This window comes from Pelodiscus sinensis, chromosome 8 (assembly GCF_052426305.1).
Source record: "Pelodiscus sinensis isolate ZL-2025 chromosome 8, ASM5242630v1, whole genome shotgun sequence".
Classification (NCBI taxonomy): domain Eukaryota; kingdom Metazoa; phylum Chordata; order Testudines; family Trionychidae; genus Pelodiscus; species Pelodiscus sinensis.
In genome coordinates, this window is record NC_143059.1 from 62,497,666 (window position 1) to 62,525,291 (window position 27,626).

General features: G+C 41.2%; 1 protein-coding gene across 2 annotated transcripts in view; it reads right to left on the bottom strand.

The window, feature by feature from the left end:
- Positions 1 to 27,626, bottom strand: part of FHIP2A (FHF complex subunit HOOK interacting protein 2A) — a 59,786-nt gene that overhangs the window by 15,291 nt on the left and 16,869 nt on the right. For both annotated transcript variants that reach the window (XM_075935415.2, XM_075935414.2), the window contains exons 3-14: positions 25,805 to 25,974; positions 21,421 to 21,525; positions 20,963 to 21,085; positions 15,834 to 16,106; positions 13,972 to 14,168; positions 12,611 to 12,725; positions 12,422 to 12,498; positions 12,123 to 12,315; positions 10,586 to 10,755; positions 9,515 to 9,658; positions 7,395 to 7,485; positions 5,003 to 5,146 (exon numbers count right to left, since the gene is read on the bottom strand). In XM_075935415.2, coding sequence (XP_075791530.2) covers positions 5,003 to 5,146; positions 7,395 to 7,485; positions 9,515 to 9,658; positions 10,586 to 10,755; positions 12,123 to 12,315; positions 12,422 to 12,498; positions 12,611 to 12,725; positions 13,972 to 14,168; positions 15,834 to 16,106; positions 20,963 to 21,085; positions 21,421 to 21,525; positions 25,805 to 25,974 — 1,802 coding nt within the window. The remainder of the gene's footprint in view (positions 1 to 5,002; positions 5,147 to 7,394; positions 7,486 to 9,514; positions 9,659 to 10,585; positions 10,756 to 12,122; positions 12,316 to 12,421; positions 12,499 to 12,610; positions 12,726 to 13,971; positions 14,169 to 15,833; positions 16,107 to 20,962; positions 21,086 to 21,420; positions 21,526 to 25,804; positions 25,975 to 27,626) is intronic.

Sequence of the window (27,626 nt, forward strand, 5' to 3'; positions counted from 1 at the left end):
CTGTGGACAGAGGCTGCTCCGCATCCCACACGGCAAGCCAAGGCTCACTGCAGACAGAGTCTGCTCCGTGGCAGCAGTCCCTATCCACGGGAAGCTTGGTCCCCTGCAAATGGGGCTGCTGCCACCCTGCGCTGCTGACTCTGTATCAGAAGCAGCAGCACGGAGTGGCAGGGGGCTCCCTGGAAATGATGCTGGAGCACACTGGCTGCCAGCCCCACCCCAGGGCTATCAAAGAGACGTGTAACTGCTAAAATTTCATGCTATTCAATTATACACTGTCTAGCATCCCTAAACTGCTTCTATGGGATATATTTCAGAAGCAACTCAATCCAACCCATTTCAACAGCCAACTAAGTATTCTAAACAAGGACGGGAAGGAAACAAAGGCTAGCTCCATGATGTAAGCATACTGCGTATTATTAACCATGGGCTGCAGAGTGACCCAGTAGACAGACCCTCTGGATGGGGATTGAGGAGATCTGGATTCTATTTTACTACCAGCTCTTCCACTGGCCTGTTTGGTAAACCTTGGGCAAGTCACTCCACTTCTCTGTTCCTCAACTGCCTCATCTCTTAATGAAGATGATGACACCTGTGAAATATTGCAAGGCTGTGCCATACCGTACCTCTGGAGATTGCTGCAGACTGTACCTTGGGGAAGAGTTACCACAGAAAGAGATCATAAGCCTTAGGACTGTTGACAATTTCAAAAAAGCAGCATGCTTCAGTGTGGCTTGCACTGGATTTTCCAGCATATGTCAACATTGCATCTAAGACTGAATGTCCCAGGCAAATAGACAAATTGTGCTCGTGAGCTTGAGCAAGTGCACTAAAAATAGCAATGCGGACATGGCAGCCTTAGCTGGGGCTCACCCTCTCAAGTCCAAGGGATCTGAGCTGCTATCCAATGTGCCTTGTCCATTCTATTATTTTTAGTGTGCAAACTCAAGCTTTGACACGATGCAGCTGTCTACTTGGGCTGGGAGGCTCACTCCCTGCAGCAGCATGGACATACCCAAAGAGACCAGGAAACAACAAAAGGGCTATTGATATGAAATGATGATCCTGAACTGACTTGTGGTGTTCATTTTGATTCTACAGACAGACAGGGCCTTGGGGAATTCCAGCCCTTACTGAAGGGATGGTAAGACTGACACTTCCCAGAGCCCACTGCTGGAGCTGGGGATGACCACTGGTCAGCATTCAGTAAGCATGTAAGAACTTGTATTGCTTTTACCTTTAAAAATAAGCACACTTTTTTGAGAAAGGGGTGGTGTGATACAGCACTCCTAGCCCTTGAAGAGAAAGCAATGCACAGGTGCTGGCCATTAGGTAGACCCGCTTGCTGGGGCTATTAGAGTATAAGGCAGGGACTGTGTAGCATGAAAAACCACAATGTGAAAGGAATGGGACCATGATCCGTGCACTGAGGCAGGTGACAACTGGCGTTCTGAGACCCGCCAGGGTGCTACTGGAGTAGACCCTGGAGGGGGTATTCAGGTGCAGTTACCCCTGAAACTGCAACAAGATTTACCTGCTTTGTAAAGCAATTTGATATATACTCATGAAAAATGCCGTATAAAAACTATTAATTAATTTATTATGATACCAAAGCCTAAAAGAAGACTAACACTATTTGTAAGCAGAACTGAATGTTTTGCTAAACTTGTCATTTCATGTGGACCTTTAAATAACCATACACTATATCAATTTTATCACGTTCATCTGACTTGATAGAACCAACATTTGATTTTTCTGGGTTACATTAGCACTTCACTATGAATTATCCCCAGGCCAGGTTTCAATTTGGCTTTAAGTATAGGCTTTTTGGTAGGAAATAGCTTTAGCAATTCACTCTTGCTGTCTGACTGAGGCAGTTTGTTTTAATTCTTTTTGAGTCAAGTATTGTTTTTAACACCACAAACCGTGACATCTTGCCTGACTAACTCAGAAATTGGGCCTTGCTGACAGGTACTAGATCAAATTGACATTGTGCTTCAATAACAGATGCTATTTTAGTTTTAACAGTAGGCATTAGTTCCTCGGATATCCTTTGGGAATTTCCTTTATTCCTTTATTCACTACAATTTATGTCTCATGAAACAAGATTTTCATGTGCATCAGATTAGTGGGTTCTAAAAAACAGATGAAACTCCAGATCTATTATTTAAAACCAGTATTGCTTTAGTTAGTAACACATAGAACAAGTATTTACTGGAATCAAGATCTTGGGAGCAACACATAGAGTTCTTTAACTTAATCTAGATAAGAGTTTGGATAGATAAAAAAAAAAAATCCACATGCTAGGGGAACATTTCCATTTCCTTCCAAATATAAAATTTCTCACAGCCCCCAAATTACAGTGAGCTAGGTCAAAGAGTTGGAATATTGAAGTTCAGGATCTATATGTACGCACAGCAGGGATGCTAAAATACATTGAAGTAACTGTAACCTCTGAAAATTTCATGTGGGGCAGCTCCCTGCGCATACCAGCTCTCGCCTGCCTATTGATACAGAGGTAGCAGTGCATGGAGGGAGAAAATGGCTCCATGGGAGCTGGTCTGTGCAGGGAGCCAGGTTTTAAGCCAGCTCCCCGCATAGGTTAACCAATGAGACCAGGTTCATCGGTTAAACGTGTATATGGTTACACTTTCATTTCCTTAACACAGGTGTTTACTTGATTTGAGATTCAAAGCAATCCTATTTAAAGTGGAAAACATCCACTATTAAGTAATGTAAGAAGTATCTAACCTGATCTATAAGAAACCCCAAGAAAATGCAATGCTAAGGCTGAAAACATGTTCTCAGCATGCAAAGCCTAGAAAGAGTGGGCAGAACTGAAAATGACACAATCCCTGATACAGTGGGATAGCACAATGAAAGCTATTTTTCAGTCTCCTGGGTTTTACAAATTATCATCACACAACATTTTTCTTAAAGGACTGTCATGGCAGATCTGCTTGTACACGGTGTTGCCTTTCTGCCCATAAGCCTTGGTTTCTCTACTTTTACCTTGACCAAAAGTAATGTACGATCACAAGAAATCTGGTACTAACAGCATCTAGTTTTAAACATGGTTTAAAGCTGCAGAGAAAAACTGGACTAGTATCACATGCTAGAAGGGTATCTTCAATATTACCCCACTCACCTTGTCTCTCTAGTACCATATGTTCCTTCTGTAAATAGTTTCACTGCATCTATTCTACAGCAATACCACCTGAAAAGCATTCCACATAGCACTACGGAGGGAATAATTTAGATTTCAGGCCCTGTCTTCTCTAGGGAAAAGTAGTGTGTCCCTATCTTGAGGCAGCTACCTGGAGTTAACTAAATTGTTATACATTCTATTTAAGACAAGACCATTTATTGTTTTCATGTCAAATCAACCTCTTAACTTGCATGCAAAATATAAACAGCCTTATTTTGAGTAGGATTTTATCTCAAATTAGATACTGCCAGTTTGCTACTTCAAATTACCAACACACTTTTTTTTACTAGTGAAAATGCAGCCACAAAGAGATAAAAAGGCATAAAGAAGAAGAGACAAATGTGTGTGTGTATTGGGGGGTGGGGGGGGGGGGTGTTCAGTAGAGAATGAAGTATGCTAACATAGAAAAAGTGAAAGTGGGTACCCAAAAAGGATTTATCCTCTTCTACTCAGAATTATATTCTATACATTTCATTATACTAATCTGGACCTCATGTATTACACTCATGTTTCTTCAACAAGAAGACCCAATTTGGTTCAACTCAGATAACTACATTTTTTAACACTGGTACATAATGAAATGGTGAAGACATGTATTATTAAAATTATCTGTTGGGAGGGCTTAGAAAAAGTACCCTCTAGAAATGTCCTTGCACCATTGGTGTGAAGAAAATATTTACTTCAACCCTGAACAAGTCTGGGGAAACTCTGCAGATGATATAGTATTTTAGTTTGGCTTTTAATTTCCTGCACAGTGTTTTGAGAACCATATTATACAGCAAAGTTTATTAAAAATATAGGTGATCTAGATTGTGAAATTCTCTATGTACTGAAGAATTTACATGGCTAAATATATAGCCATGTATAAATATTAGAAAAATCAAAACAGAACAAAATAAAACTCTTACACACAAAGACCTTGTAGTTATAAAACAAAAAGGAAAATTATAGGCAGTTAAAAAGTTCTCTCTCCTATCCTTCACTCCTCCATAACAACCCATCTCCTACTGGAAGAACAAACAAGCACAAAACACTTGGACATCCTATGCATCATATTGTCCTCCTATAACTGTAGTGACATTTATACTCTGTGGCCTTGTCTATATTTACAAGGAAATCAAAGCTCTAGAGATCGAGCTTCCAGGATTCAATTTAACAGGGCTAGTAAAGACCCACTAAATAGAATGGTCATAGCATACCTGTCGACCCTGGTACTCCATGGGGTCACAAGGAGTAATGGAAGTGGATGGGAGAGTTTTTCTCATTGACCTTCCACAGTGGGGATGCCAGAGAAATTCGATTTAAGGTACGTCAACTCCCGCTACGCAATTCTTGTAGCTGGAGTTGTGCATCTTAAATCAAATGTCTTGCATAGTGTAGAACTGGCCTATCTGTAGCTTTAAATGACATTCAGTTTAGGGCATCATTCATGAAAACATTTAGAACACAAAACAGGCAATTAATACAAATGATTATGGTATTCAGTGTAAGTGAGAATGTCATAATCTACCCTTGCTATTGATAAAGTGCCAATCATTCAAGCAAAGGTAAGAAAAAGAATGCTCCCTCAGAATGTTGACAAGATTGCCAATATTAGTAAAACCCAACAATTCAACAGCTACAATATAACAATTAGTGCATTCGAGCTACATAGAGTTTTGTGGGAGAGTTGCACAATAATACACTTCTATAAAACATCTAAAATGGATGTTAATGTGACCAGGTGGAGATCAGTCATTTATCAAGGATGGAAGCCTCAGAAATGAGAGAGTCAGAAACAATGTATTTTGTTACCTGATCAAGAATCCTGCCCATTCTGTCAAAAAGAATTTTCAAGAAGTGTCCTTCAAAAAACGATGCTTCTAAATTGCACTTTTCCAAAGATTTGGGTGACCCCGGCCATTCCCAACGTAAACAGATTGCACAATAATCCCGGAACTAAGAAGAAAGAATCAGCAAAATATATTCAATGAAAGCGGGGGAAAAAGCAAGAAACTACAAACCTTTGTGGAAACAACTTCTTTTCTGTTTTACTAACGTACATCATTTAAGAGTGAGAATGGCAGCTCAGACCTCCTACTCTTTGAATATTGCCAATTTGAAAATATCCACAACAAAGTATCAGACTTCATTCCAGCACTTTATTTCCCTCTTGATACTTGCAACATTATGAAGGACTTACTCAAGTATCCAGAGGGGGGAGTTAAGCCCTAAACTAGCCACTTGGAACAGAAATACTGGTCAGGCCTTGTAAGTAAGTTATACCCAGTGGCTACGTCTAGACTGGCATGATTTTGCGGAAATACTTTTAACGGAAAGTAAAGTTAAAAGTTTTTCCGTTAAAAGTATTTCCGAAAAAGAGCGTCTAGATTGGCAAGGATGCTTTTGCGCAAAAAGTGCTTTTGCGCAAAAGCATCCATGGCCAGTCTAGACGCGATTTTGCACAAGAAAGCCCTGATCTCCATTTTAGCCATCGGGGCTTTTTTGCACAAAACAATTTTTCCCTCTCTACACCGGTATTCTTGCGCAAGAGGGCTTTTTCCTGAGCGGGAGTGTGAAAGTATCTGTGCAAGAAGCACTGATTTTGTACATTACAAAGTCAGTGCTCTTGCGCAAATTCAAGCAGCCAGTGTAGACAGCTGGCAAGTTTTTGCGCAAAAGCACCTGCTTTTGCGCAAAATCTTGCCAGTCTAGACGTACCCAGTGGGTGTGATTATCCCAAGCCATGAGTAACTTCACTAAAGTCAATGGAGTTAAACTAATGCCAGGGAGGGAAGAGTCAGACCTGCTCTTCCAAGCACAGATGCAAGGAGGCAGAGCAACTATTTGTGTGTAACTGCATTAATGTGGAGGGTTATGTTATTGTGGGTGGAATAATTTGAGATCATACATATAAGTGAGAGTAAAAGGCAGAAACTAATCCTACTTTCCAATGGCTCCCAGAATCTGCCTTTCCCCAAGGCAAGGAAGCAAGAAGAGGAAATAGTATGCCCTTTCCTGAATCCAAAATTAAAACATTTTGAGAATTTTCTCCTTCACATTTTCCTTTCCTTCCAGGAAATGCTGTGGCTAAGACCATAAAGGAAGTGTAGAAGGCAAAGTTCAGAGAGCATGAAATCCTTAGAGTTCCACTGCATGTATTTTTGTTCCAGTTACTCTACTCTCACCCCCAGAAACCCTGTCCCATTACAGAAGACTCACAGGACTTCACAAGAAAGGCAGCAAGCAAATGCTGAATGTCCTCTGCTGGAGACTTTACTATTTTGTTATTTGTTTCTATTTCAAAATATGCAACTTTAAAGCTTTCTCTTTCAACCAATATTCTTAACATCAAATCTGCATGCCTTAGGCTGCACGTTTCTCTCATTAAACCATTATTTTAAAGCACAGGGCTGTTTAATTCTTCTACAGCATTTTAACATCCACTAAGTTCTTTCAAGGATCTTGCCAGGCACTCCTCTAATCGAGACGAATGCAGATAAATGCAAAGACAATTTACAAACCAATGGCCGTGTCCAGACTCAGGGTTTTTCGGGAAAAGTAGCCTTTTCCCGAAAAAACTTCCCTGCGTCCAGACTCAAGCCGCGTTCTTTCGAAATTATTTCGAAAGAACGCGGCTTTTCTTTCGATGGCGGTAAACCTCGTTTCACGAGGAAGAACGCCTTCTTTCGAAAGTTCCTCTTTCGAAAGAAGGCGTTCTTCAACGTAAAGAGGCTGTCTTCGAAAGAGAGCATCCAGACTCGCTGGGTGCTCTCTTTCGAAAAAGCGGATTTCTCTTTCGAAAGATCCGCCTGCAGTCTAGATGCGATCTTTTGAAAGAGGCTCTTTCGAAAGATGCTTTCGAAAGAGCCTCTTTCGAAAGAAGCCTGCAGTCTAGACATAGCCAATATGTAGTGCAGGTTTGTCACATGAATATTTACGCATTTAATGTCATCTATAATTCCCATGAGAGCTGTGTAAGGGGGATTCAGAACTCAATTAAAAATCTCTATAGGTAAAGTCCTAGTTAGTCCAAGGCAATTGAATTTCCACCCTTTCCATTACTAGCTTACCTTCAAATATTTTAATAGTACTGTACATGTCCCCAAATTATTTGTAAATTTTCACATGCTACTCAAAATCCAGAGTACTGTCTAATTAAGAGGGACAAAGAAAAAGAAGAAAAGCTGTAGTTTGTGTGACATACTTGTCTGTGGGCATCTCTGAGGTAGGTATCATAACCTGTGCCCTCTACATGGTAGGACGATTTGGCTTCTTCAGGTACTAGACAGAGAAAGCTAAAAAGAAAGAAAAATACATTAATAAATAAATCTATCCCTACAATGGTAGGACAGTATTTCTTCATTATCAATACATGAGTGGTAGACACAAAAATGACCCATCTGTCCAATTAACATAGGGAGTTATCCAGTAACATTGTGAGAGAAAGAAGGGCTATGAAATGTTCTGACACACATCTATCAGTTCAACTATGGTTTCTGTTAATTGTGTGCATAAGAATTTGTAGATCTAACACCGAGTGTACAGGAGCCAGGAGAGGGAAAGTGACTTCTGAAAGTCAGGAAGCAAAAGTGAAGTCGAAAGTTATAATCAATTCCTAGCATTTGCTAAAGATGAGACTATATTAGGCTCGAAGCCTGATGAATCAAATAAAAGAAGAGATTTCATGTGAAAATTTATGACTAATTTTTTTTAGGAAATAAATCCTGAGTTTGTCAGTTTGCTGTGATGAAAGAACAGTTAAAAACTTAAAGTGATTATTTGTAATTATATGTTCCTGTTACAAGTACTGCTGACATTTACTGTTATCCAAAACCACTACCTTGGAATGACTAGCATTACACAGTTTCTAGAGAGTTAGAGAAAATGTGGTTTACAGATCTTGTATCCAATGTACAGCTTTCTCTACATGTATGAATGCCAATGGGAGTTCTGTATATGTAGGAAGAGAGGAATACCGGAGTGTGAGATCTGCCATGTGGATCTTATTATGTATGAAAAACGGTTCATTCTTTCATCAAAGCACTGCAAATACCCAGAACATTTCCATTCTACTGATGGAAATAAAAATAAGTAGTTTAACAGATGCAGTTTTGTCTGTGCCCTAAACCATCTCCACCATAAACTAGATGCAGCTGTATCTGGGGAGTAGAGCAAGTATTAACTTCAGGTATGTCTACACTTGCACCCTCTTTCAAGAGAGGGATGCAAATGAAGACATTTGAAATTGCAAATGAAGCCGGGATTTAAATATCCCGTGCTTCATTTGCATAATCGCGTTATGGCGCTATTTCGAAATAACAGATGCTAAGATGCGGTTATTTCAAGAGAAAACCCTTCTCTCGAAATAACCCTTATTCCTCGTATAATGAGGTTTACCAGTTATTTTGAGAGAAGGGTTTTCTCTCGAAATAACCACGTCTTAACAGCGTCTGTTATTTCGAAATAGCGTCATAATGCGATTATGCAAATGAAGCACGGGATATTTAAATCTTGGCTTCATTTGCAATTTCGAATGTCTTCATTTGCATCCCTCTCTCGAAAGAGGGTGCAAGTGTAGATATACCCTTCCATATCAACTGGTCTCAGGCTATTTCCTGGCTCTCTCAGCCACTGATTTTGGAGTAGGTTGGTAGGTAGCCAGTGCTGCTTTGCTAATATGTATTAACTGACCAAATACCATGTTTCACAGCAGCCTCCCTCATCCCCCTCTAGCAGCCTCTGTCCGTGGGAAGCTCGGACCCCTTGCAGACAGGGGCTGCTGCCGTACCTCCTCTATATGTGGCCAGCCCAGGTCATCACGGACAGAGGTCACCTTGCGGCAGTGCCTCTCATCCCTCACCCCTGCAGCCACTGGACTGCAGGGATCTTGGACTCCCCATGGACAGGGGCCACTGCCACCCTGTATCAGAGGCAGCAGTGCAGAATGACAGGCAGCCAGTCTGCGTAGGGAGCTAGTTTTTAAACTGGCTCCCCTCGCGGAATGGCTCCCACCTGCTACCCTGAACTGTTGCTTCTGATACAGAGGCAATAGAGTGGGGTGGCAGAGGGAATCAATCCGTGAGGGGAGCCACTTTAAAAACCGGCTGATACAGAGGCAGCAATGCAGGAGTGGGACTGGAGCACATTGGCTATCATTCCTGTCCCCAGGGATTATCAAATAGTCGTGTAACCACTAAAATTTGATGCACTTACATGACTATTAAATTACACGCTAACATCCCTAGTTATAAAGATCAGCACTATGCTAACTACTTACCTGATTTAAATGATGCACAGCTTTTTAAAGTTAGTTTTCCAACTCACCTATTTACAATTTTATGAACTTCAGTTTTCCCATCATTTTTTGGATGTTCTGGGCTGATGGGAGGAGAAGCACTTAGCCACTCAGGATTAGACAACGTGTTGTCCGGAGAAAGATCAGTAAATAATGGATCTTCTTCCAGGTCTCTGAAAGTTTACATTACACAGACACACAAAATAATTCACAGAATGTTAGCGTAGATAGGACGCCTTCTGAATCAAAGGCACATGGTCTATTTTTCTTTGCTGACCAGCCAGCACACATTCTAGATGATCACAATTAGGATACCATTTAACTCAATTATTATTACACAATATCAACATTTATAAATTGATAACTAACTTAAAAAAAAGGCACAATCTAGTGGTCTGAGCGGGGAGCCAGGACTTCTGGTTCTGGCTCTGACTCCAAATGCCTCTGCATAACAAGTCACTTAGGCCCAGATCCTCAAAGGTATGTGGTTCTAATTTCCATTGGTATCAATGAAAGTTAGGGGCCTAAATAAATACCTTTGAGGCTCTGGGCCTTAATCTCTCTGACCCAATTCCTGCCCCCTACCCCATCTATAAAAAAGGGGATAATTCTCATATATCAAGGACAAAAGGGTGTTGGTAAGGATTACATATGAAACACTATGAAGCTTAAAGATGCTGTGGTTCCAATTCAGCAAGATACTTAAGCATATAACTACCCTTAAGTATGTAAGCAACACCACTGATGTCAGTGGCATTTCTTGTGTGCTTAAAGTTAAGCCTGTGCAAATTGCTAAATCTAAATCAGAACCTGTGTGTGTTATTATGTAAGAAAGACATTTTTGCTAATATGCTATCATTGTTCTAATCACGTACATAAAGCTGCTCAAACTGCAAAACAACTAATCTACATTAACTATGGTTATAACTTGACATGCTGTTAACACAAGGGGCAAAGGAGAACAACTAAATATTATCCAGGTTCAATTTTATTTCACCTAAAGAAAGAAAACCTGATCTTAATTTTTTTTCCAAATAAGAAGTGAAAGCTGCACTCAGCCATTGTGAAGTCCCTCACCAATGTAACAAAAAACCACTTACACTGCTCCTGCTATCTGTCCATTCTCCACCACATCCTTATCGTCTTGGCAGGGTGGTTTATATTCTGTGTAGTTTCTTTCTTCTAAGTTTCTTAGAACCAAGTTGTAAAGAATATGCTCATTAGGTTTTTGTAAAAGGTGCTCAAACATTCTTAAAGTCATTATGCTGATCTGCAACATAAAAAAAATAAAGGAGTTAAATAAATACAAGCAGTGTTTATTTACACCACTGTTCTTAGCTTACTTAAAAGTAGCTGTTGTTTATGCATGTTGGGAAATTGTTCTCATTAATCTTTCCTATTATAGACAAGCCCAAAGATCCCAATCAGGACTGGGACATCATTATACTGGGTGAGCTATTCATGTAGGTGAACAGACCACACAGAAATCAGAAAGAATATACACATTTATCCATAACAACTTTTATCTTTTATGTAGCTTCCGATAGCTACAGGCCTGTAATAGAGGAGAACTGTACCAAACTGAGAGTAACCCTGCCCAAAGAATTTACAATATAAGGCTTTGATTCATAGAATCATAGAATCATAGAGCTGGAAGGGACCTCGAGAGGTCATCGAGTCCAGCCCCCCGCCCTCAAGGCAGGACCAAACTCCGTCTACACCATCCCTGACAGATGTTGTAGCCCTATTCTACAACAGGGCTACTCAACACGCGGCTTGCGGGCCACATGTGGCTCGTGGACTGTTTGTTTGTGGCCCGCGGTATGGTTTGGGTTTACATGGGGCTCAACACACTTCCCGCAGGTGGGATCCTTTGAAGATGGCCTACAATGGCAACACGCTTCACAATGGCGAGTCAATGTAATGGTCTTCTGTTGATACGCGTTTTAGTAGTTACATTCCTGGACTGTCATTGCTCATTAAAAGTGCTGTCATATGGGTGGAAATCGAGTAAATATTGCATTTCATTAATATCAGCAGAACTTATTTAAATGGGGCTTGTGTGTTGTGCAGTCTTGCCTTAATCTTTGTATTCATGCCCGTCAGTGTGAAAGAAGCTATTTGCATATATTTGCTTATATATTTGCATGTATATGCAACCACTCTTAAGTTGCGGACCGCATGTGCTGTAAGTATCATTGTGTCCCCCGGGGCTTCCGAAGTTGAATAGCCTTTTTCTACAACCAGACCAACATGGCGGGCCCCTGTGCCAGTGTAGACCCAGGTATCGGATCAAGGCCTAAAAAGACTAGTGGATAAAATACAGTACTGAGACAAAGTGCCATGGAGATTTTATAGCTGCAATCATAGGCTGCAAATTTCAAAGCAGTATGCCTGAAGTTAGGCACCTACATAAAAGTGGCATTTTCAGAAGTACTATGCACCTGTACCCACCACTGACTTCAACAGAATCTGAGTGGTGCACAGTATGTTGGATAATTAAGTTAGAATCCTCCCACCCTCTATCTTTTTACTTGTAAAACTGCTTGACAAAGCAGAATCGTACAATGCCATTTTTTGTAGTCACTTTCCACAGCAGAACAGCATTTCAGAAACACTGATATTATGATTTCTCACCTCATCAGATATGTGATCACAGTGCTCGATTAACCTGTGTCGCAATGGATGTCTGTTGATATCTGTCAAGGTTTCTGGTTCTCTGTGTCCTCCAAGTATAAAGCTAACCATTTCTTGCAGCAACACATCTGAAGTGACTTGACGGACAATACGGTGCAAAAGTGCTGTTGATGTAAGGATTCCCATCTCTGAACTGAACAAGAAAATGATTCCTGTTAGAAAGCTACTGGATTCCAACTAAAATGATCAACTTGCCCTGTTTTCTGTCCCGCTGTTTCACATACAACGAGACCACTCACGTTTGCATCAGCTGGGGCTCCATGACACCAACAAAAAATTGTTCCCGTACAGATCTTGCCATAGCAACAGCAGTAGTCTAAAAACACAGGCCACAAAAACATTATCTTTCAAACTCAAGAGAGGTGGAACAATATATTTGCCAAACTAGTTTTGGATTACCCATGTTTATGCAAACAAACATTTCAAACCTTTTGTGCTTCTTTAATTAGTTGATCACAGTAGTCAAACCAGGAGAGAAATGAAATCAGGGCTCTTTTTCCTGGAAAAGCAGATGCATCTTCTTTGTGGCTATATGAATCCAAACTAGGGGATACAAGAGAAAAAAAGACACATTTCAAATACAAGGTCCAATACTATTTCCACTGAATTCTATGACAACATTCTGCTTTAATGGGAGCAAGCTTGCACTAAGAGAGAAAAGGTGGAATATTAACAGCTTTCTTGCTGGTGTTTCACAGATTCTGTAGTGCTACTGCTACTATTCTATTGAATTCAATTGCATGCTAAGGTATATTTGGTATGGTCAGCAGAAGAAGTCTACATGGATGGATCTAGAATGTTTGAACAAGTTTTAAAATTAGAAGGGTCAGCTAATCTGACCTCCAAAGTATCAGAGGCCACAGAAATTGATTTAGTCATTCCTTAGATAGAGGGATTATTCTTCCATACTATGTGAGTGAACACTACCAAGCCCATTCCTTAGGCTGGGTCTGAACTAGAGCACACCTTTTAAAAAAAACAACAGCTAATCTCAATTTGAAGACTCCAATGAGGATGGATTCACCTCATCTCTTGGTAAGATATTCCAACACTGACTATCCTATTATAAAACTGCATCTTATTTTTAATTTTATTTTTTTCTTACTTCTATTTCCAGCCACTAGATCTTAAACCGCCTTTGGCCGCTAAAAAAAAAATGCCTTAAAATCAGATATATCATTTCTGCGTAGGAATTTACAGACTAGGATCAAATACTGAGCTCAGAGTATGGTAGGGCAGGATGTGAGGAAGTGAATTCCAAAGTAAACATATTTAGAGTCTAACATAAAAGTAGTTAGGACAACAAGCCTACTATCTTTTGCCCAGTGCTGATAGTTATGCAATAACTGTATCTGCCCTCTTGATTTTGCAAAATGTTGCAACAGTCCTCCATCAAATGCATACTTCCTGCCTTCTCTTGGATCTCTGTGCTAACTGCAGGCACCAAAAAGTTTGTATATGAATTTACTATGTCCTTGACATTTAAACAGGAAAATAATAAAAGACGTAATTCTGCAGCTACACCACAGACAAAGCTCTAATCTCATTCAATGAAAGCTGCCCTCAAATAACTGACCGCATGGACTGGCAGCTGAACCTGTCCTTAACTTAATAATCAGTGCAAAGTATGTTTCAAGTTTTAAGAATACTATATTGTATCTTAATTCTGTTAATAAAACTGCTTGCATGGTGCCATATCTGTTACAAAGGACTTAGCTAATGGTAGGAATTTAGTTTCAGTATGTGATGCAAAATTATTGAAAATGTTAACAACAAAAATAAGTCTTACCCCCAGTTAATTGCCTCGACTGATTCAAGATCTAATGGATCCACAGACTGAGGAAGGGCTTTGTAGAGTGTAGTGAGCCTGTCTGTCAGCAATTCACATAAGCAAGTGCTCTGGGTCAAGCATTTGGCCGCTGCTGGCTCTGGCAAACTTACTAAGAGCATGAGGCCTTCACATGCTTTTACTGCTATTCGGCCATCCTGTGAAACCAGACATGGAAGAGGTAAAAAAAAAAAATCAGAAAGAATGGTCATTTAAAGTCATACACAAGAAACCAAAGGATCTTCAACAGAGAGCAAAAGAGGGATTGAATGGATTTCTTGATGTTCCTGTTCAGAAATTACAACAGTCATTTCTACTAAATTTGTTTTAAAAATCTCTCTCTTGAAGAGGGTTATTGATATAATAAGCACGACACTCAAGTTTATTTATCTATAAGATTGGACCTTTCTGGTCCGGCACCCTCAGGACCTGACTGGTCCCATACGAGGGATATTGCTGGATCAGGAGAGGTCAATTCTGGACCCTCTGCTGCTAGCCCCCAGGCTTCCCTCCTGGCCACCGGCCTCCAGGTTCCCCTCATGAATGTTGACTTTGCTTCCGGCCCTGGACACCCGGCTTCGCTCTCAGCCCGAGCCAGGCTCCCTGCCCTCAAGCTGCCACCATGGCTCCAATCCCAGCTGGGCTCCTGGGTCCATCTGGGCTCCTACCAGTCACTGCTCCACCCTCCCAGCTGTTGGACTGGCTCCGCTCCCGGCTGGTCTTTTGGCTGCTGGCCCTTCTGACACCGGAATCCCAACTGGCTCCTGCTTCCAGCCACCAGGGTTCTCTGGTCAAGGCACTTGCTGATTCAACAATATTCATGGTCCCTCAAGACCATGGATGTTGCCAAACCAGAGAGTCCTAGGTTCAACCTATAGCGCTAATGTAAAACACCACTTTACAACTATGGAGTATGTAAAAATTTCTGCTCTGGACACCATCACAGTACATCTTACCCAGTTCCCCCGGAAGTTAATTCTAAATGATCCCTTTGAATTCAGTGGGACCTGGATCGAAACCATAGTGGTGATTTTGACAAGAAATCAAGTTCACACACAGAATCTGGTCTACTGAAGTTTTTACAAAAAGTACATTTGTTATTACTTTGGTTTAGTTGATACTATATAAATTAGCCCTTTCTTCCAGTCTCTGTAATCTAATTAACCCACTCAACTTGCTTTGGAAGGGAAGGGATGGAAAAATCCCAGTTAATTAGTTAACCGGTTAAACCTTAGATTTAACTGGTTAACCCATTAGGTGGGGTGTCACTCCCACCTTCCCCTCCTTACAGCTGCATGTGGGGCTTCTGGTTGTCACTGCTGACCTCCTCACTTGGGGGCTGGCAGCAGGAACCAGCAGCCCCAAGCGCAGAGGGGCCAGCTCCTGCTCCCAGCCCCCCTGCGTGCGCAATAGCCAACTCCTGACCCCCATGTGCTGCAGCAGCCCTCCACCTTCAGCAGGCCATGGGCTGCTCCTGGGTATCAGTTAACTGGTACCCAGTAAGCATCACTTGGTAACAGGTTAACACATTACCCATTCACATCCTTATTTGGAAGCATACAATCCTTAAACAATTTGATCCAAATGAATATCAGATTAAAGTCAATTTCTGAGAATTTTTTTTTTTGACCTGGAAATTTGCAAAAGAAATAGTCTACCAAAACTAACTAACAAACAAAAAACCCATCCCATCTGCAAAATATTTTATTTCTTAAGAATTAAACTATTTATATACACACATCTATTGTAAATGCCTCCATTAGAGAAACATCTAAAACACTTTACTCATTTTACCACACTGAGTAAAATAAAAAATGACTTACTGGGCTTTTTGTGAGATTTAGCAAAGAATTCACTAAATTATAGTCTTGGTTTGGACGAACAGCTGAAGCCTCGGGTGATGAAGTGACATTTAGTTCATCCAGGCTCATTGATAGATCATCTTCCTTCTCTATGTGTTCTGCTCCAGCAGCACTAGCTATTTGTTCTGGTTGAAAAGACTGTCCTGTGTCCGTCACCAGTGTATCTTGTCTTTTTACCATGTCTTCAGTAATTACACTTGCTGATTCTTTGGAAGCCAAAGCTTTTAACTTGTTCTGAAAAGCATTACATTAGGACAGGAGATTATACTGATCAAAATGCTGTTTGCCCTAAAACAGAAATTTACTAAAATAAAAGTTTATGTAACACACACATCAAGTAGAATAGAACCTCAAAGTTATGGACACCCTGCAAGTGGAAGCTGTTCCTAACTCTGAAATGTTTGTAATTCTGAACAAAACATTATGTTTGTTCTCTCAAGTTTACAGCTGAGCACTGATTTAATGCAGTTCTGAAACTTTACTATGCAGAAGAAAATACTTTCAACCATCTTAATTTAAATGAAACAAGCACAGATACACTTTCCTTACCTTGTCAAATCTTCTTTTGAACTTTCCCGTTACTGTTTTAATACTTTACATTTACCATAGTGCTATACTGTATTTGGTTGCAGGGTTTTTTTGTTTTCGTTTTGTCTCTGTGGATGTCTGTTGCATACTTCCACTTCCAAATGAGGTGTGTGATTGACCAGTGAGTTTGTAACTCTAGTATTCATAACTCTGAAGTTCTACTGCAGCTCTTTAACAAGACTAGATAGATTAGTCGCTTAGTATGTTATGGGTGCAAAACCACATGAATGTTTAAATTTAAGAAATTTCATACTTTTATCTATATTTCTCCCAAGCTCTATACCAACCTGTTTTAAGGCTGCTTCTATGCTAGTTTGTCAAAGATAAATGAAAAGAGATGCCCTTGTTCTTTATATCAAACAACTGAAATGGATACTATTTGATTTGTCCAATCTCCAACATGAATTTATTTATGCGAGCACCTTTTGACACTAGCAGATTCAATAGAAAACATGGCTTTTCAGGTCAAGACCTCAATCCTTTTTATCTCTGTGACTATGGAAACACCATTTCCAATTCTAATCATATGATGACACAGAGCCGCTGCTTCTAGAGATTTTGCCTTCAAAGTGAAAGCCTCTCTCAGACAACTGATACAGTTTTTCAGTTTATATTTTTTTTAAAAGTCCAGTAGGTTTCACAGAGGGTAAGTTGGTGCTAATTTATCATTGTACAGCTTGTACTCTATAAAACTTTCTCAAGAGCTACAGGACATCTGCTTTATTACCTTGAAAGAATGTGACCCAGCCTTCTTTCTATAAATATATTTTGTGTACGTAAAAGAGACATTTTGATTAGTGTTCTACACAACCAAGTGAAAAACTGGTTGTCGGACAAGGATCCTCTGTTCTTCTGGTATAGCCTTAGATGCATAAACTGTACATAAGCTTAAGATCAATTTTTCAAGTGATCACAGTAAAGAGATTATAAATCCTATGGTATCTATGTTAAGGTCACATTTATTTCAAACACTGGACAAGTAAAAATGTAAGAGTCATCAGTTGGGTTACCAGATTTTAGTACATACAAACCAGCAAGGAATAATACAACCAGACAGCAAACTAGAGAAATTATCTGAACACTTGCCAAGCTGATGTGCATTCTTTGTGGAGACACTGTTCTGCATTGCTCCTGTGCACTAATATAAAGAAGCCCTAGGGGAGGTAACCCAGGAATCACAATTTACAGTCTACTCCATGGTACAAAAGAAGTATGATTTTGGGGTACGTTGGAAAGATCAGGGTTTCAAAGAACACAAAACTGTCTTTTCTACACTCTGAGAGGCATAAGACTACAAAGCAATTGGAGTATATTAATGTATACCATCCCTAAATCTGCTATTGCTGAACCTCCTGGAGTATTTTTCTTGTTATCTATAAGTGGGAAGAACCTGTATCAAGAACAATAACCTCTGTATGACAAGACTTAAGTATTTAACTACCCCTTAAAGCAGTGTATCCCAATTTTATTTGGCCAAGTAACCCCTAGGGCCCCACCGTGTTTCGTCGAGCAAAACAACAAAACTCAAGAAAACTGGCGCCGCGTTTCATCAAGGGGGGGGGGAAGCCCTGCTACCACAATTCCTGCCGCAGCTCTGTCTCTTTAAGAGAGGGGCGGGGGAAGTGTCGGGTCTTCGTGGAACCCTTAGTTTTGCGGAACCCCAGGGTTCCACAGAGCACCAGTTGGGGAACACTGCTGTAGAGTGATGGGCTGGGGTAAAACTCAGTTATTTCTGGCAGCTGCAGGTAACGTGCAGACATCTGTCCATCAGAACACATGCATTTAGAGTTTCTGTGTATATTTAAGTTTGCAGGTATCTAGCCATGCAATTTAGCTACTCTCCTGCCTCCTGTCAGAGTACAGGACAGGATCCTGAATCACCTTAAAAAGATTACGTAAAATACATATTAAGTGCTTTCTAGCAGTGCTTTCCTCTGAGGGTGTGTCTAGTCTACAGGATTTTTTAAAAAAAAAAAGTACCCTTTTTTCAAAAAACTTCCCCTGCGTTCGAAAGTAAATCGAAAGAACGCGGCAGTTTTTTTGACCGCGGAAAACCTCGTTTTACGAGAAAGAACGCCTTTTTTCGAAAGTGCTCTTTTGAAAAAAGGCACTATGTAATTCAAACTGTGCTTTTTTGAAAGAGCATCCAGAATGCCTGAGTGCTCTCCTTCAAAAAAGCGGCTTGCTTTTTCAAAAGTACTGCTTGTAGTCTAGAAGCTCTTTTTCGAAAGAGGTTTGCAGTAGATGAGATACAGCACTTCAAAAACTTCCACCATACCTGATATGTAGGGATGTAAAAGAATAGTCAATTAGTCGACTACTCGCTCTCCCCAACTCCCACTTGTTGCCTCTGCATCAGGGTGCGTTGTGCCCACGTAAGCTCATGATACCATATACATGTTTTGTTAATCTTTAAGATGCTACTAGACTATTCATTGTTTTTTATGTTCTTCTTGTTACAGACTAACTTGGTTACCCTTCTGAAACTTTTAAATGTACTAAGAGCCAGGCTCACGCTGGGTGTGGGACCTACCCCTGCTGCGGCTCTGCAGTTTAAATGTAGTAGGAGCCTGGCTGCCTGCGCACCTGGCTCCTACTACATTTAAACTGCAGAGCCATAGAGGGGTCCCTTATCAACTAATTGTGTACTTGATACAAATTGTATCGAGTACATGATTAGTCATTTACCCACTTCTTAACATCCTTAACTGGAAGGTACAGTTTTGGAGTGATGCACCAGATTTTCAGCTACCTTCGTAGCTTCTCAGGTACCTTTACATGTCTGAGACAGACACCACTTCACAACATTACAGCTCCTGAAAGTGCTATGGGCATGGCCTTTCAGAGTCAAAACACTGCATTCTAATAAAACAAATCTAAAATGTCCTTTGTGAAATAACTCCTCTCTAGAAGTTGTGAAGACCACTGCCATGGGCTACGAGGTTTAGAAGCATTTTCTGGTAAACATGGGAGCTTCCAATAATCTCTTACGGCTTAGTCTGAGCTCTAAGATAAAATCAGTGAACCTAGAACTCTCTTTGAAATTCAGTAGTATCCTGAAGTTTCCAAATCTTCCTGCTGTGCAGTCTTTTAATTTTGAAGTTAGTCAGCACTGTGGCTATTCCAGCTAATACTCCACACCACATGTATTACAAGCAAATAAGGGCCCAATCCTCCAAGGCAGGCCCTCAGCATTTTGCAAGATGCATTCAAAGCCTTCTGGGATAGTCACTTAGGCTATGTCTAGACTGCAGGCTTCTTTTGAAAGAGGCTCTTTCGAAAGCCTCTTTCGAAAGATCACGTCTAGACTGCAGACGGATCTTTCGAAAGAGAAATCCGCTTTTTCGAAAGAGAGACCCAGCGAGTCTGGATGCTCTCTTTCGAAGACGGCCTCTTTACATTGAAGAACGCCTTCTTTTGAAAGAGGAACTTTCGAAAGAAGGCGTTCTTCCTCGTAAATTGAGGTTTACCGCCATCGAAAGAAAAGCCGCGTTCTTTCGAAATAAGTTCGAAAGAACGCGGCTTGAGTCTGGACGCAGGGGAAGTTTTTTCGGGAAAAGGCTACTTTTCCCGAAAAAACCCCTGAGTCTGGACACGGCCTTAGGCTATGTCTAGATTGCAGCTCTTTTCCAGGATACCACGTCAAAGGAACGCGTCCGCTTTTCTGAAAAAAATTTCGGAAAAGTGGACACATTTTTTCACCATCCCTGTAACCTTGGTTCACGAGGAAGTGGGGATGGCTTGAAAGAGAAGGTTTTTCCAAAATGTGGTGCCATGTAGACACGCCAAATTTTGGAAAAGCCTCTTTCGAAAAGAAAGCAGAAAAAGATACGCAAATTGCGGATTTTCCGACTTTTTCCGACTTTTCTTTGTAGCGTAGACCTAGCCTTAGACTTCAAAAGCCTGAGGCAAAGAACAAAGAAAGAAGTCCAATTTCATTCCTGGATGCAGGGCTCTCACATTACATTCAGGGCATGGTTACTTCCTCATTGACTAAGATGGTGTTTTTCTAATTTGGAGAGTGCCCTTTAATGGTGGTATGAAGCATGGTTTCAAGGAGAAAAAAAAACTGCGAGTTCAGAATGAAGCTGTGACACAGAAGAATGAGATTGTCACTCAAAAGCCATGTCTACACTACAGATAAGATTGAAGCCAATCTTTTGTACAGACATGCTAATTTAAACTGAGATGATGCTCCCACCGATGCTGGTAGTCCTGCCTCTATGAGGAGTAAGGGAAATCGAAGGGAGGGTGTGCGCTCCCTTCAACTTCCCACAGTGTTGGCAGGACCAAAATCGAATGAAGATAATTGCATCACTGGAGTTGAAGTAACATAGCTGAAGTTGCGTATCTTAATTTGAACTTATCCCCAATGTACACCAGGCCTAACAGAAAATCAAAATAAATCCCTTGAATATTTTGAAGAAAGTGACAAAAGTGTTTTTGGCTGTAATGTACTAGTGTTTATAGGAATATTTCAAAACAGTCTTTGACCTACAAACCTCAAGAAAGAAGTTGACCAGGTATGGATCCTGTTTCAGCTTTGCACATACTATGCAGAGAAACTGAATTTCTTCATTTTCTGTCGGTGCTGCTAGAACTTCACCACAAAGTCTGATTAATTTCTGAGGAGGTAGAGAGGAAAGAAAAGATTAATTAAAGTAGAAGAAATCCAACAGCCTATTTATTGGCAGGCACTTTGGGTTGATTTCTTTCCACAAAGCAGTTCTCTGATGACATAAGGTACACTGACTTCAACAGAGTTACTTGAGAGTCCCACTGATGTAGGAGATATTATTTATTAGTTGTACTCTAGTAACTCTGAGGTGCCAATCTGTAATTGGTTAAAATTATTATTGCACTTAGGGGATTAAAAACAAAACCCAAAAAAACCCGATCAGAGACAAAGCCACTAAATTCCATGTGCAAAAATAAATATTGTTTGAAACCTGAACAGTACCTGCACTGGTTTATGTACATTTATATGTGGGAGAAGAGGTTGTCGTATTCTTCCTAGAAGCTTGGTATAGAAAGTCAAAACTTGCTGTTTCATTCCTGGAGGACACTAGACCACAACAGAAATATAACAAAGATGAAAAACTCAACATACAATCTGATCATCCAAAACGGCTGTGAGAACACTGTTTACATCCATTTTACAACATTATCATAAATAGATACATTGAAACAGTTGATGCAAAACAACTGAAAATATTAGGTCTTGCGAACCATAAACATTTTTATTTTATAATGAACACACACTTTCAATTAATTAGTTGATCACAGCTTTTAAATTCTATTTATTGTCACAAAAGTTGGTACTTTTAACATCCTAGAGCATATGCTCATTCAATTTAGTTACATCACAGAATACAATGAGTGGGTTGTGGGAAATGTAGATCACCACAGAAGCCCAACATCATGATCAACAACTTAAAGAACAGCCCTACAGCAAGTAAAATGATCAAGCTTAACTCTCAACTCTCATGCTAATGGACTCAATCTTGATGAAGGATGGTTGGGACACTATCAACCTAACAGTCAGTGAAGGTGCAAGCAGCTTAGTATCCTTCCTGACATAGGAATCTACACAATCAATTGACTTTGATTCTTATCTGTTTAGTTTTAACTACCCAATCTTCAGATACTTATTGATTCCCTCCACCTTCCTGATTTTCTATACCCTCTGCTCCCTGTCTCCCACCTCCCTTTCTTTTTTCCTCCCTCCCCCTTCCTTCTCTCCTATTTATTTTGGGTCTGCACATCCTAAACTCAAAACTCCGGTCATCTAAAGAAGTGGGCTGTGCCCATGAAAGCTTATGATACCATCTACATGTTTTGTTAGTCTATAAAGTCCTATCAGACCATTTGTTGTTTTTTTCTGTACAGACTAACTCAGCTAGCCCCTGAAACTCGATTAAGGATTTGTCAACATTAGAGGGGCTTTTGAATCCGAGTTAACTGACTGCCAGTTAGCTGGATTACCTTGCAGTCTTGTACATGATAATCTGAACACCCCACAAATGTTTTCCAGGACAAAAATGCTAAAGCAAATCACTAATGTGTGTGATGCATTCACAGTGGCATATCCAAACATGTGAACTTTAGATTGTTAACAGACAATTATGCCAGCATATACACAGGAGGTCAGGTGAGTTTGTATTCAGATGGCTACACCCAGCTGCTGCAGCTACACTGTTATTTCTAGACACTAGCTTCAAGCGGAGGTAGCACATGTATTTGCACCCACACTGGGAATCACTTCTACCCACTTGCTGAGTAGACATACCCATAGTCCTAATGAAGTGAAACTATTCCCTAACTGGAGCTAACTGCAACACCCTGCACACACTGAACCATATATTTATTTCAGAGGTATCGAATCACAGATTTGTAGGGGCTGGAAGGGACCTGAAAAGGTAATCTAGTCCACAAGTGGTAAAGCCTGACTAGTAATTCACAAACAGTACAGTATAGATGACATGCTGTCCAACAATCACTTATGCAGACATATTGTGAATGTAATGACTTCTGACTCTTACAAGCACTTGCCCATTATGCATTTCACAAAGCTCAACTGCATCATGTTTTCTTCACCGTTTATGGTTATATCAAACCAACTATATTTCTAATAACTAAATGGCTAATTACAGGCAGTCCCCGGGTTACGTACAAGATAGGGACTGTAGGTTTGTTCTTAAGTTGAAATTGTATGTAAGTCGGAACTGGTACATATTGTAGGGGAAACTCTAGCCAAACATTTTTTTTAGTTTTGGATAGCATAGGGAAAGGTTAACTCCCCTCTAATGTTTGTTTTGCTGTCTGTTCCCCTGTTCAGAAGATTTCACATCTATTTCTGTCCCTGTGACAAACTCAGGACTAAAGGAGTAACTCATCAAATACCAAACAGCTCTGCACCATGCTTTGAGCTAATAGCTTTATTTCCACACACCACCCAGGGTTCTAGGAGGAGGGTCCTTTTTTTGCTAACACAATGAGGCCAGCACTTTCTTTGTTTTGGTGGAGTCTTTGTTTGCCCAGGGAGCCCAGCATGTATAGGGGGAGGAGGGGCGGAGAGGCTGCTTTTGTCTGCTGTTTGGCAGCCTGTTGCTCAGGGAAGGGGGCAGCCTGTTGCTGGCAGGGGGGGAAGCGGGAGGCATGCAGGATGCGAGGCCGCGGGGGGGGGGGAGCAGCGGGCGTGGGGAGGCACTTTTCCTCTGCCCGGCAGCTCTGCGGGATCCCTGTCCCTGTGGCCAGCTGCTGCAGGCAGAGGCCAGTTGGAGCCGGCCGAAGAGGAGGAGGAGGTGGATTCTAGGACCCAGGTGAGCGAGCCCCAGGGACGCTGCTGCGCTCCGGGAGCCCGGCATGTATAGAGGGGAGGAGGGGCAGAGAGGCTGCTTTTGTCTGTTCGGCAGCCTGTTGCTCAGGGGAGGGGGCAGCCTGTTGCTGGCAGGGGGGTGGGGGGGCACTTTTCCTCTGCCCGGCAGCTCTGCGGGACCCCAGTCGGAGCCGGCCCGACGAGGAGAAGGATCCTAGGACCCAGGTGAGCGAGCCCCGGGAATGCTGCTGCGCATGTGCGGGAGTTGCCTCACCCCGTTCGTATCTAGGGATCCGACGTAAGTCGGGGACTGCCTGTATATACTGTAGCCACATTATGGCACCCCATTAACCAAGCCGCGAGATAGCTGACACACTGATAGGAATACTGGGAGAAAGGTGGTCCCCAAATGAAGAGATGGTTTTCAGTTTCTCTGAGCCTGGGGAACAACAATCTATAGCTGTAAGAACCAGCCAGACAAGACCGAAAACATCAACCGAATGTGTGAAAGGTGCAAGACTGACAACCCTGGAACCGTGGAAAACAAAGTGATCTGTTTATCCTCAGAACAAGCTGTCTTACGCTGCCCAATGGATGGACTTCTACTATGACATGAAGACACTACCATCCGGGATGAAAGGAAAATTGAGTCTCTGTGTCCATTCAACCCTTGGCCTTTCAACAGAGAAAGCTGCCAAGAAGGGCACCAACCAAGGCAGTGGCAGTTTTTGAGGACATTTCCTGTTACCGGAAAATGGACTGAGATCCCAAACACATTTCACTCAGACCAAACAAGCTGTGAAAACTTAGCACCTATTGGTCACTACTGACCTGGGCTGGATTTGTACCCGACATAAGTGTGAAAGGCTCTGAGGTGTCTACTTTAATTAATGCTTCCACAGTTTCATCTTTTACAGGAAGTGCTAATTATGTGTTATCACAATCTAACAGCTAGTCCTGAGCCATCCAGGTCTCTACAGCTGAAATAAATATTGGTCCCATGTGACTCTGAACTTCAGGAAGTTGAAAAGACTTTCAGATATATAGGGTCAAGCTGCCAAGTACAGCAGAGCAGGACTCAAGATGCAGTCTAAGCACAGGCAGCTTTTCACGATCTTTTTGCCCACCCCACCCTCCCAGCTGTGGGGGCTCTCAGGTATCAAACTAGTCAGGCACAAATCAAAGCAGTCAGCTGGTGTATCTCGTGCCACATCTCCAAAGGGGCTACTCCACCAGCCAGGATTCTTGGAGCCCCTCATTCTCGCTCTAGTCCTACCACTGGAGCATAGCAAAGTGGACTTGAGATGCCATATGGGATCTCGTGTATATTCCTCTCAGCTTTATTAAGTTATCTATAGAGCACGATGCCTGAAAGACGGTTTTATGGAGGGTAATTTGAATTTCTTCTGCAGCTCCCCCCAGCAGACCAGGGAGACGGGGACCCAAGCCGCAGAGGACCCAGGCAGCGGGACCGCGGCGCATCTTGGTCCTGCCGCACACATCTCCCTGGTCTGCTGGGGGGGAGGCGCAGCTACTGTGTCCCCCCACCTCCCCAGAAGACCAGGCTTTTCTCCGGACGCCTGTGGTAGAGCAGCTGGGGCGCTGCCGGTTGGTCCCGCAGTGCCGCTCCTCGGCACTACTGGACCAACCCGACAGCACCCCAGCTGCTCTGCCCCAGGCGTCCCCAAGTCAGCCGCTGCTGGTCAGTTTCAGCAGCAGCTGAATCAGGACGCCTGGGGTTCTTAAGTTGAATCTGTATGTAAGTTGGAACTGGCGTCCAGATTCAGCCTGTTGAAACTGATCAGCGGCTGATTCCAGGAAGCCCGGGGAAGAGCAACTCTGCCTCGGGCTTCCTGTAGTCAGCCGCTGGTCAGTTTCAGCAGTGGCTGAATCTGGACGCCAGTTCCGACTTACATACAGATTCAACTTAAGAACAAACCTACAGTCCCTATCTTGTACGTAACCCGGGGACTGCCTGTACCTCAAAAGATGAATACCTGTTGCATACTGCCTAAGATATACTTACATCAGCTTTCCCTAGAGTGTACAATGTCTCCAAGATCTTGTGATGTAGCAAATATTCCATACAAGGCCCTGTCTCTCCCGACTCCCTCTCATTTTCCTCTTGAACTAGGATATCCAACATCTGCTCCAGGTGAGAAGGAATGTTGGTATCAGTCACAGGAGCTTTGTCATCTAAATAAAAATATTCTATTAAAATGATGAAAAAAACCCATAATTTGCATTTTCCATCAAGTTCAGTTATAAACTTTTTGTTTAAAATATAGCCACTATATTAACTATTCTAAAAAACTATAAATAACCTTCTGAAAAAATTGTCAATAAGCTGAAACTAAACTGGATTTTTACATCTACAGAAATATGCTGGTCCAAATTTTCAGAAGGGAAATAAAAATTGTGGGTGCCTAATTTGAGACATCCTAGGCCTGATTTTTCTGAAGAGCTGAGCACATGCCTCTGAAAATCATGTCTCTTTAAGGAACCTCAAATTGGACACCAAGAATTACTGGTCCCTTTTGAAAGTGTAATATACTATACACATTATAGAGAAGTTTGATTTTCATGTGAAAAAGTGCGGAATACTACATTTCTGACACAATCATTAGCCAGATGGCCCAAAAACAATCCAAGAGTGGAATCCAGGGAGAGCAACTAGAATCTACTTCTTTTACACTTGATCAATTCCTTCAAAAATGTGTGAGAAAAGCTTCTCTTTTATTAAAAAAAAAATAACTTTACAAAAAATGTATACACAAATTTCCAGCTCAGTTCATTAAAAAAAATTCTTAAGTATGATTGTTACATCATTTTGGTAAAAACTGTGTATAGTTTAACTCAAATTTCAGAGTACAATTCAGCTCATAGATCTATATCTAGAAAGGAGACAAATTCTGATGTTAGTTACACTGATGGACATGGAGTTACTTTGAATTTGCACCAAAGTAACTGAGAACAGGCATTAGCCCAAAAGGCTGCATGTCACTTATGTGTTCCTAGGAAATTAGAAATACATTTTTATTTGCCATATTTTAATTGGACAATCTACACTGTGGAATTAGTCATTTCTTCTTATGCAATAATCTAAAAATAATGGTTATCTGAATGCAAAAGGAAACAAGGTCACAGAAAAAAATTGCCACATTTCAGCGATTTCAGTTCTCTCTCTTGACACCAATTAGCTGCTCCCATTAAAGTCAAAGGTAAACTTCCCGCTGACTTCAAAGGTATCATTCCATATGCATTGTTTTCAAGATCTTTTTGCAGATTTTCATTTGGGGAAAGGCAGAAGCAAGAATGGAAGCTTGTTTTTTTGCAGATAAATACTTATTACAGCAGCCAAAGATTAATTTCTTTTTATTTTGCACCACACATGCTTATGTGTCAGTTTCTACATAACGTCTTGTCAGTTTCATCCTAGGTAGCACCACAAAGCATGTCCAAGGCCAGAGGTCTCAAGTTTCAGCTCTTAACAGTACACAGGGATTTAAACAAGAAATCAGAAGTCCTGAGGATGTGAACACAACATTTAATAGCCACTCCAATTGGTATGCAAAGATAAAAGTACATAGGGCATGGTAATATTTGTCTTTAAGGACAACCGACTTGGAGCAATGATTAAAAGGATAATTATTTATGTATTTGTTTTAAACAAGTGTAGGAACAGTGGAAATGTGATCTACATTAAGCATGGCTCACTTCAGAAATGTTTATTCATGTGTATATGATGGCAAAGTTATTTTATGAAGGTTTATGGTAAAACCTGAGAAAGGAAAGGAAAACAGGCAATGCAACAGAAATGAGAAAGGTCATGCAGATGTCTGTTTAAT